Source organism: Dermacentor silvarum, chromosome 10 (assembly GCF_013339745.2).
Source record: "Dermacentor silvarum isolate Dsil-2018 chromosome 10, BIME_Dsil_1.4, whole genome shotgun sequence".
NCBI lineage: Eukaryota > Metazoa > Arthropoda > Arachnida > Ixodida > Ixodidae > Dermacentor > Dermacentor silvarum.
In genome coordinates, this window is record NC_051163.1 from 55,772 (window position 1) to 66,337 (window position 10,566).

The 10,566-nt window shown below is 52.9% G+C and overlaps 1 protein-coding gene across 1 annotated transcript; it reads right to left on the bottom strand.

Annotated features, from left to right (window-relative positions):
- Positions 1-4,105: 4,105 nt before the first annotated feature.
- LOC119432010 (uncharacterized protein K02A2.6-like) lies at positions 4,106-8,830 on the bottom strand. The gene is made up of 2 exons (XM_037699458.2): positions 7,928-8,830; positions 4,106-7,126 (listed from the first exon to the last, which is right to left on the bottom strand). Exons 1-2 carry the CDS (start codon positions 8,618-8,620, stop codon positions 4,106-4,108), a joined length of 3,714 nt encoding a protein of 1,237 aa, XP_037555386.2. The 5' UTR covers positions 8,621-8,830.
- Between the last annotated feature and the right edge of the window lie 1,736 nt (positions 8,831-10,566).

A 10,566-nucleotide genomic window follows, 5' to 3' on the forward strand; every position in this document is an offset into this window, starting at 1 on the left:
AGGAAAGCAGCGCAGGAAAACGCGTGCGCATGAGATGGGTGCGCCAAAGAAAAAGATGAAGCCAGAGTTAAGACAGACAGCTTCCAAGCTGCACGAGAAATGTGCCAGAGCAAGAAAGGGAAGGAGGCAGGCTGGGCGTAGAGAAGCGTGGGGAGCTCCGTAAAAGGAGGAAAAAATAGAACAGGTATAACTGGTATGCCACTAAAGGACTATCATTAGGAATGCCCTCGGACACTGGAATTGTCAGCTATTACAAATGTGTATAGATACCAAGTTTATTCTTATAGAGTGTTTGGGACGATAAGCATTACAAACAATTGAGTGCAGTGTTGTGTGAACAGAACAAATGGTGAAACGTGCGCGACAGTGCAGTGAAGTGTGGTGATGAGTGGCAAGCGAAGACGACGCACAGAAGAGCACTCAAGCCACAACGAAAGTCAAGTTCGCCGCCAAAAAGAAGGTCAAGAGGAAGCAGTTTTTTCAGAAAAAAACTCTTGAAGAGGGGAGCCATGTCATGAGTAAGACGCCGACGGCGCCATAAAAGAAGACAAGGACGATGTGAGCGGAGCGTTCGGAACGGCGCGAGGCGCGTGAGGCGCGTGAACCGAGCCATAATCGAGGCATGTCATGAGTAAGACGCCGGAGGCGAAATAAAAGAAGACGAGGACGATGTGATCGGAGCGTTCGGAACGGCGCGAGGCGCGTGAGGCGCGTGAACCGAGCCATAATCGAGGCAGAAGCGAGGCTGAGCTGGTATTATCGACGTGGCTCCGGGCCAGGAAGGTCGCATCGCCAGCACCGCACTGGCGACGGGAGACTTGGGGGTCTGGCCGAGTCCGTGACGTTGGCCGTCCACGGTGTGGCCGTCGACCTCGGCAAGTTCGGGCGAGGCTCCTGGACGAGCTGCAGCTTCTCACGGCAGGACCAGGCACCCCAGAGAGGCTCCCCCTTCTACGGCAGACCGGCACGCTCGATGATCCCCGGAACGCCACGTCGGCTCTCGGGAAAGGAGCGAGACGGAAGCAGCGGCCGAGGACGTCGCTAGGCCTAACCCGTCACCCTCTCCCGGCCACGTCAGCAGCAGCGACCGGGTTATCCAGGCTCCCGAGAAGAGCGAGTTGAAGGACCGACCGAAAGGCAGCAACGAATATACGACGGTCGACGGAGACACCGACATTAAGAAAGGCCCAACGAGATCCCCGCCGGGAGAAGACCAGCAACGAGGACGAACTCCGTAAGAACGACTTTCTTGCATCGCCACAACAGTAGGCCAGTGATGCCAGACTTTGGGGTAGGAAAGGCCTAGGTCTAACGGAGGCGAAGTTAAGGATATTTAGTGATTCATTAGGTTGTTTTTGTTAACCTTTATTTATTCATTGTCTTTTAGTTCTGTGTGCACTTGAGTTTTAGTTTGAGGTTTTTTGGCTTTCGTGTGAGAATTAAAAAATCTGTTTGCTGTGTTGCCATGCCTCTTCCCTCTCCATCTCTCATAACACCCGCACGCCTCCGAGATCAGTGACACACAAACCACATCACAATTGGCGAGCCTGCCAGGATCCGTTCCCGGATTCTATCCAGCCCAGTCACTGATTCTCGGAAGTTGCAGAGATGGATTGGGAGGCGATATCGGCCACTATTCGCGAACAGAAGCTCAGCAAGGAGCAGGGCCTCAAATTAATTGAGAATGCAAGGAAAAGCGTCGAGGCGGCAGCCGAAAAAGCTTACGAGGAGAGGAGGCAGCTCCAACAGAAAGAGCTCAAGAAGCTGCGAGAAGAGCTACGGGCATTACAAATGAAAGAGCGTGAGGCGGAGTCTATGATTGAGAGTAGACCCAATAGCGTAGTGGAGCTGCATGACACGAGAGAGATGCCAGAAGTAGGCACATTAGATAGCGTCCGTGACGGCGTTGAGGAGAAGCTCACCACTGAGGAGCCTTTGACTCATAGTGAGCAGGATAAGAGGATGGCCGACGCCCCGATAGAGATTTCCATGCCCAAAGAGCAGAAAAGAGAAGGGGAAGTAGCTTCACCTCGTAACAATAGGGGGTTGGTAATTGAGAATGAGTACAAGGATAGCCAAGCATCAGACGTGAGGAGCCAGTCAAACTCCGAGGGAAATGAGGAGGACGATAGATGCCCTAGCCACCCAAGCAACGCAACGCGTAAGGGTAAAAGGATTCCTAGGAGGCTGAAGACACGGCGGCGTAAGAATCCGCGTGTGCATAAGATGGGCTGGTCGATAAGAATGAACAAAGGTAAAGCCGATAGATATCCTAATCACCCCAGAAGTAAGGCAGCCTTTAAATGTAGGAAGAACGTGCACGGAACGCGTAACGGTAGGAAGATGACTCGCAGGAGATTGAGAGGAAAGCAGCGCAGGAAAACGCGTGCGCATGAGATGGGTGCGCCAAAGAAAAAGATGAAGCCAGAGTTAAGGCAGGGACATTCCAAACCGCCCAAGAAATGTGCTAGAGGAGGAAAGAGGAAGAAGCAGGCCGTACGTAGGGAAGCGTGGGAGCTCCGTAAAAGGAGGAAAAAATAGAACAGGTATAACTGGTATGCCACTAAAGGACTATCATTAGGAATGCCCTCGGACACTGGAATTGTCAGCTATTACAAATGTGTATAGATACCAAGTTTATTCTTATAGAGTGTTTGGGACGATAAGCATTACAAACAATTGAGTGCAGTGTTGTGTGAACAGAACAAATGGTGAAACGTGCGCGACAGTGCAGTGAAGTGTGGTGATGAGTGGCAAGCGAAGACGACGCACAGAAGAGCACTCAAGCCACAACGAAAGTCAAGTTCGCCGCCAAAAAGAAGGTCAAGAGAAAGCAGTTTTTTCAGAAAAAACTCTTGAAGAGGGGAGCCATGTCATGAGTAAGACGCCGACGGCGCCATAAAAGAAGACAAGGACGATGTGAGCGGAGCGTTCGGAACGGCGCGAGGCGCGTGAGGCGCGTGAACCGAGCCATAATCGAGGCATGTCATGAGTAAGACGCCGGAGGCGAAATAAAAGAAGACGAGGACGATGTGATCGGAGCGTTCGGAACGGCGCGAGGCGCGTGAGGCGCGTGAACCGAGCCATAATCGAGGCAGAAGCGAGGCTGAGCTGGTATTATCGACGTGGCTCCGGGCCAGGAAGGTCGCATCGCCAGCACCGCACTGGCGACGGGAGACTTGGGGGTCTGGCCGAGTCCGTGACGTTGGCCGTCCACGGTGTGGCCGTCGACCTCGGCAAGTTCGGGCGAGGCTCCTGGACGAGCTGCAGCTTCTCACGGCAGGACCAGGCACCCCAGAGAGGCTCCCCCTTCTACGGCAGACCGGCACGCTCGATGATCCCCGGAACGCCACGTCGGCTCTCGGGAAAGGAGCGAGACGGAAGCAGCGGCCGAGGACGTCGCTAGGCCTAACCCGTCACCTCTCCCGGCCACGTCAGCAGCAGCGACCGGGTTATCCAGGCTCCCGAGAAGAGCGAGTTGAAGGACCGACCGAAAGGCAGCAACGAATATACGACGGTCGACGGAGACACCGACATTAAGAAAGGCCCAACGAGATCCCCGCCGGGAGAAGACCAGCAACGAGGACGAACTCCGTAAGAACGACTTTCTTGCATCGCCACAACAGTAGGCCAGTGATGCCAGACTTTGGGGTAGGAAAGGCCTCGGTCTAACGGAGGCGAAGTTAAGGATATTTAGTGATTCATTAGGTTGTTTTTGTTAACCTTTATTTATTCATTGTCTTTTAGTTCTGTGTGCACTTGAGTTTTAGTTTGAGGTTGTTATGTCGGCCGGACGGTGCGGCCGAACGGATGCACCACACCACACATCGTAGCCCAGACGAACGGGAGCCCTTTATTGAAGGATGTCTGTCCTATATATACATACTATATCGAGTGTGGCGCCACATCTTGGCGTCTACAGATAATCGCAGATGAGTGGCGGCACCTGGTGCTATTGCACGACACTACATCTTTCCCTCCCGGGAAGAAACGTATGAATCATTAGAAAGTCCAGTCCGCACAAAGCAATCACAATTGCAGTCACTGTCTGTACACAGAAATCACAAAACAGTCACTATCTGTGTGAACACTCACTGCTGTCAAATCACTGCACGTAATCTTGGAAGCGCACTGGAGGTCTGCGATTTCTCCTTGGCCGGTCAGGCGGTGGCTCGGCATCGAGTCCATTGCCTTCTACCGGTACACTGCACTCCACCGTGCGAGAGCCTGAAGCCAGGGTATGCGGTTGCGAACCTTGCGGCTGTGGTGGGCTCGGCGGCACGGGTAGTGGTACAGGGCGTGAGGGAGACGCAAGTTGATCAGCGGAACTCGCTTCCTGCGTTTGATGCGGACCAGCAGGCGTAGTGATCCAAGTCTTCGATGGTACATCTCTCCTGTGACAGTCTGTCAACGGGGGCATGTCGTGCGCGCCAGAGATGTCTATGTTAGTTCCTTGCTCTGGCGATGCCTCTTTTGGTACCGCTGACAGCTGCGAAGCGTTCCAGGTTCGACCGTCTTCCAGACAGAAAGACCAGCGGCCGATTCTTTTGAGGATTTTCAATGGTGGTCCATAACTTGGAGTGCCCTTTGGTCCGGGAATTGGTTTTTTCACTCGTACGTAGGTGCCCACTTGGAACTTGGGGACCCTAGCAGCTCGCCGTTGATCAGCGTAGGCCTTGCTCTTCCGTTGATGCTCTGCGACTCTTTTCCTGAGCACGCTCATCTCCCGCGATGGATTTGTGCTGAAGTCGGCCGTAGGCTGACCAATTACATCCAGCGATGTTCTCATGTGTCGGCCATGTAGAAGAACGGCCGGTGAGAGACCGGTGGTGCTGTGAGGGGTGGCTCTGTATACTCCCAAGTATTCAGTCACAGTTGCCTTCACTGGGCGCTGCTCCAGCAGGGCCAGTTGAATGTACGACTTCAGTACCCGATTAAATCTTTCCACTAGACCATTTGCCTGTGGGTGGTATACGGCAGAAAAGATGTGCCTGATTCCACGGTCTTCAAGGAAGGATTCAAATTCCCTCGATGTGAACTGTCTGCCGTGGTCAGACACTATCTCTGTCGGGTAACCCTCACGTGCGAAGAGTGAGAGTAGAAACTTCGTCACCGTGCGGGAGGTAACATCAGCACAAAAAGCCACTTCTGGCCATTTTGAGAAATAGTCAACTACTGAAATGACGAATCTGCAGTCTGTAGGTGCACGCTCGAAGGGACCAACAATGTCAATAGCTATCTTGTCCCAAGGTTTGTCAGGAAGAGGGATTGGCTGCAGTGGTGTGGGCGAGTTCTTGGCACTTTTGTCCGCGCTCTGACAAATGGCACAACTGCGGATAGTTGTTTCAACGTGTTTGTCTAACCCTGGCCACCAATACTTCTCTCGTAGGCGTTGTTTGGTTTTCACGATACCAGGGTGTGATTCGTGAGCCAGCTGGACAAAAGTGGCTGTGAGCTTGGCGGGGACTACGATGCGCTCAGTACGCAAGAGTATGCCATCAACCACTGTCAACTCCTTTCGGACTTCATAGTAGGGAGTCAGGTTAAGTGCCAGGTTTTTGCGTGGCGGCCACGATGTCTGTACGTAACGGGCAACGTCTTGGAGAGTGCTATCCTCCGCGGTTGCATGCTTCAGTTCATCGTGATGTACACACATTACCAGAGACACTATTTCTTCTTCTGACTCGGGGCCACCTTCAGTGTCTGGAAGAGGTAGCCGGGACAAGGCATCAGCTACCTTGTTGTGCTCACCACGCCTGTACTGCATCGTGAAGTTGTACCGCAGTAACCGTGCAGTCCATCTTGCTATGCGGAGTGGTCGCTGTCCTGTGCCTTGAGAAGAAAGCAGGGCTACTAGAGCTTGGTGATCCGTTTGCAGAGTAACTGGACGACCCCATAGGTACACATGCCATTTCTCTAGAGCCCACAAGCAAGCTAGAGCCTCACGTTCACCAGTCGAGTACTTCCGTTCTGCTTCCGTCAATGTTCGTGACGCGAATGCCACAGTTCGAATGTGCCGACCATCAACTTGTTGCAGTACCGCACCTAAACCATATGCGGATGCATCGGTGGCCACAATGACGGGAAGTGCTGGATCGAACATTTGTAGTACCCTGTGGGAGGCTAGGAGGTTCTTTACTCTTGTAAGACTGTTCTCAGCAGCAGTGTCCCAGATAAAAGGAGTGTCCTTACGAAGAAGTCTGCGCATGGGCTCCACTTCCTCTGCTAGGCGTGGAACAAATCTAGCATAGTATTCTACTAGTCCCAGGAACGACCGGAGCTTGCCAGCATCTGTAGGGGTGGCAGCGTGAACAATGGCGTCAACTTTGGTCTGAAGGGGTGCTACTCCTTCGGCGCTAACGCGGTGACCAAGAAACGAGAGTTCGGATGTGTTGAAAACACATTTGTCATTTAGCTTGAGCCCAGCGTGTGAAATTCGTTGCAGGACTTCCTCTAAGTTCCGCATGTGCTCTTTCTCCGACTTGCCGAAGATGATGACGTCGTCCAGGTAGCAGAGAACGCCTTTGCATCCCTGTAGAATTGACGTCATGAGTTGCTGGAATGCTGCTGGTGCTGAGGCTAGGCCGAAACATACTCTCTTAAATCGAAAAAGGCCATCGTGCGTTATGAACGCTGTAATATCTCTACTGTCTGGATGAAGCAGAACCTGGTAGTATGCGGAGGCCAAATCCAACTTAGAAAAGTAACGGGCACCGTTCAGGGCATGCAGCAACTCTTCTGTGTGTGGCAGGGGAAAGCTGTCGACCACCACAGCTTTGTTAGCTTCGCGGAGGTCCACGCAGATGCGAATGCTGCCATCTTTCTTGCGAGCTGCAACAATAGGGGAAACCCACTCTGACGCATTTACGCATTCAATGACATCAGCAGAAAGTAGGTTCCTCAGTTCGTCGCTGACTGCTTCTCGCACTGAAAGTGGTAGGCGTCTGAGCTTCTGCGTGACAGGAGCTACCGACTGTTTGAGCTTGACCCGATGCTGGACACCTTTGGCAAGTCCTAGCTCTGGTGAAAACAAGTGTTCGAACTTGGCCCATAATGAAGTAGGCATACCAAACTTGGGTGGACCCAGTGGTGGCTTCGTGGTGGGCGGAGACAACTTGTTTGTGTTCTGCGAATGCATTTCGGGGCGTAGGATTTTGGGGCCTTTTGTGTCGACGTTCGGTTCAACGGCCATATTAAGGCAGCGCAATTATGTGCCTACAATCTGGAGACCAAGAGCTTTTACAGCATCAACACCCAGGAGTGATGTTCCACCTGGTGTAACGTGAAACGTTACTACAGCCGTTTCTGATTTGTACGTTACGAGGGCGGTGAACTGGCCATGCACAGGAATTTTCCGACGTGAAAAATCCAGCAACGTTATTTGCGACTTTTTCAGCTCAACTTGGTCTCTGAACCGGCTCCTAAAGTTATGTTCTCCCATTATCGACACAGCTGAGCCAGTGTCCACTAAGAATGTTATGACGCACGGGCGTGATGCCAGAGCAACAGGTTGAACCCCGACATCAACGTAGACGCCCGTACGCTTCTCAGCGTGAACAGTAAAAATATTCACGACACTCTCAGCGTCTTCCTCTGAAACGATTTCGGCAACTCGAGCCGGGCGTCTTCCACGTCCGCGACGCGAATTTCGGCAGTACTGTTGAAAGTGGCCTCGGCGGCCGCACGCGAAGCAGGCTCGACCGCGGGCTGCACAGGCTGACGGCTGGCAGTTTTGTGCGCCGCAGTTGCCGCACACGTTTGTGTTTACGGAGTACGGGACGACGGCGCTAGCAATCTCCGGCGCAGGCGGACGAACGAAGCCGGAGCGCGAAGAGCTAGGCGTACTACGTCGGTCGGTACTGCTGGACTGGCGTACATGTCTGCGACGGCCTGTCGGGTTGCGTCCGCGGTTATGTTGTGGTACTACTCGATCCACAGGGGCTGTTCCGAGAGCTTCGGATTCGCGCTGCACTTGCTCGCGAAGAAGCGCTATCTCCACGGCGCGGTCAAACGTGAGCGCGTCACCCTCGAGCAATAGCCGCTCCCGTAGGCGCGGGCATGTGACCCCGGCGACGAACTGGTCGCACAGATTTGTATCCGCTTGCGCGGCAAAGTTGCATGACGAAGCCAGTTCGCGAAGCGCAAGAGCAAACTCCGATATCGGCTCACCGTGCAGTTGACGACGGTCACGGAAGCGATGTCGCTCGACGCGTACGTTGCAAGTAGCGGAAAAGTGTCGAGCCAGGGCTTGAACAGCTGCGTCGTACTCGTCCGGTGGCTGTGCGAGCTCGGCATCGGCTTGTTTGATCTCTGTCGTTCCAACTGCAGCGGTGGTTGCAGAAGGCGTAACCGTCTGAAGGGGGGCGGTTCCCGCACTCGGATGCGCGGGCGGGTGGTCTGGGGCGTTCGATGGTGGTGGCGGTGGCAGGGCGTCGAAAATTCGTTGTCCTTCAGGTCCGAGGCAGTGCAGAAGGAGGGCTCGGCGGCGGGCCGCCGATAGCTCAGACGCTCCAGAGGCGAGCGTGAAGTTTTCAAACAGGCGCAGCCATCGCGGCCAGGGGATGGCGGGCGTGCCTGGTGAAACGAGGAACGGCGGCGGCGGCGAAATTCCGGGTAGCATCCTCGTCGCCAGTTTGTTATGTCGGCCGGACGGTGCGGCCGAACGGATGCACCACACCACACATCGTAGCCCAGACGAACGGGAGCCCTTTATTGAAGGATGTCTGTCCTATATATACATACTATATCGAGTGTGGCGCCACATCTTGGCGTCTACAGATAATCGCAGATGAGTGGCGGCACCTGGTGCTATTGCACGACACTACAGAGGTTTTTTGGCTTTCGTGTGAGAATTAAAAAATCTGTTTGCTGTGTTGCCATGCCTCTTCCCTCTCCATCTCTCATAACACCCGCACGCCTCCGAGATCAGTGACACACAAACCACATCACACTGATCATGAAAGTATAATAATACTTAATGTGTAAGCAAAATATAAAGGGGTTGCTATGCTTATTGTCACGGAGCGGGATATTTTCTAGAGATTTCAAGTGGTTTTGATGCCAATTAACGGCCGCCAAAAAAAAACGCGGTGTCCTCACTGTGTGGCGTATAATTTCGAGAAGGCGACAGGCCGATTAACGGGCATCAAAAACGTCGTGGCCCCACGGGTTGGCATCTTGTTTCGGGACCTCGACACGCCGATTAACGGACCTATAGGTGTGCGTCCGTGTGGTGCATGCAGTGCCGGGGCTCGACCTTGGAGAGAGGGCAATCTACCATCTTGCGTCCATGCTGAAAGGGGCACGGCCAAGACTTTTGGGAGGAGTCATGAATTAACTAGGTGAACTCTGCATACCGGCCGTTCCACTACATAGGGAACTAGAGAAAGTAGAGGCTATTTAAGCGCAGGTTTTGGTCCCAGCTAATTAGTCTAGAAGCTGAACCTATGTGCTGCTGAGAAGCCATCAGGGGTCTAGTGCCGTCCAGTATCTCCTGGGCCACCTGGCCACGTCGGAATTCCGAGGAACTAGTTGACGTACGAGACTACAAACCAACGTCTGCAACGAAGCTCACGGTAGATCGCTTTAAGTTAGCTCAACCTGCTTGAGAGAAGACGTCTAATCTAGACTCCCGGGAAATCCAGCCCAGCAATTGCAGCCACCTCAGCAAGCTCGGCCCGCCAGCATTCTTCACGAAAACTGCGACAGCTCCCCATCTGATATAACTTGTACACACTGATTATGCATGATTAAACTGCACAAAAGAAGAATAATCATTCCTGATTCGACGCCTTTTCACCATAAGCCCTCTGCTATTATCCAATGTTTTCTGGATACGCCCACTTCGCCTGTCTGTCACGCGACCTCACAAAACTGCGAAAACTCACCACGTCAAAGTGACGCATACGCGAAAAAATGCATTATTATGCCGAACAAAACTGAAAATTTGTCTGAATAGCCACAGACTGCCCCGTTCCGAAAGGAATAAAGATGGCTGCCCGCGGATCACTCAGGCTCTCGCTACTCGTACCTGCCGGTGAGCATGTAATTATTTGCGCATGATAAACATTTTTGTGTATCAGTAAAACGCTATCGAGCCTTTTCGGCATGCATACGACATCGCTCTGCCAACTCTTCCTTGCTGAGGATCCGTTCTAGCGGCATTCTTATTCTTCCGTTGCAAGCCGCCGCGATTTTCGACCAGCCACCGCAAGCTAAGTAAGGCGAAGTGGACCAATCGGAGAAGCCGGCACCACCCTCTTCATATGGTTATCTATTTTCACTGTGCTGGCTCGGCCCCATCGAAACCCTGTCCACTAGAGCGGGCTCCTCTTGTCAGCCAATTAGATGAGAAAAACCACTGAGTGTAAGCAATGTTATTGGTTTTGAAAGCGAACAAAGGTGACCTCCTATAAACGAGGAGAGTGCTTGATTGAGTTGTTCAGACAGCGCTGCAGGTCACCGCCCGATGCTTGCGTTGGTGGTTAAGTAAATTTGACGTCCAGGAGTTTGCAATCAAAACTGTTTGGAATCATTTTACGTTATAGCGCCCCAGGTGTGTTGGTA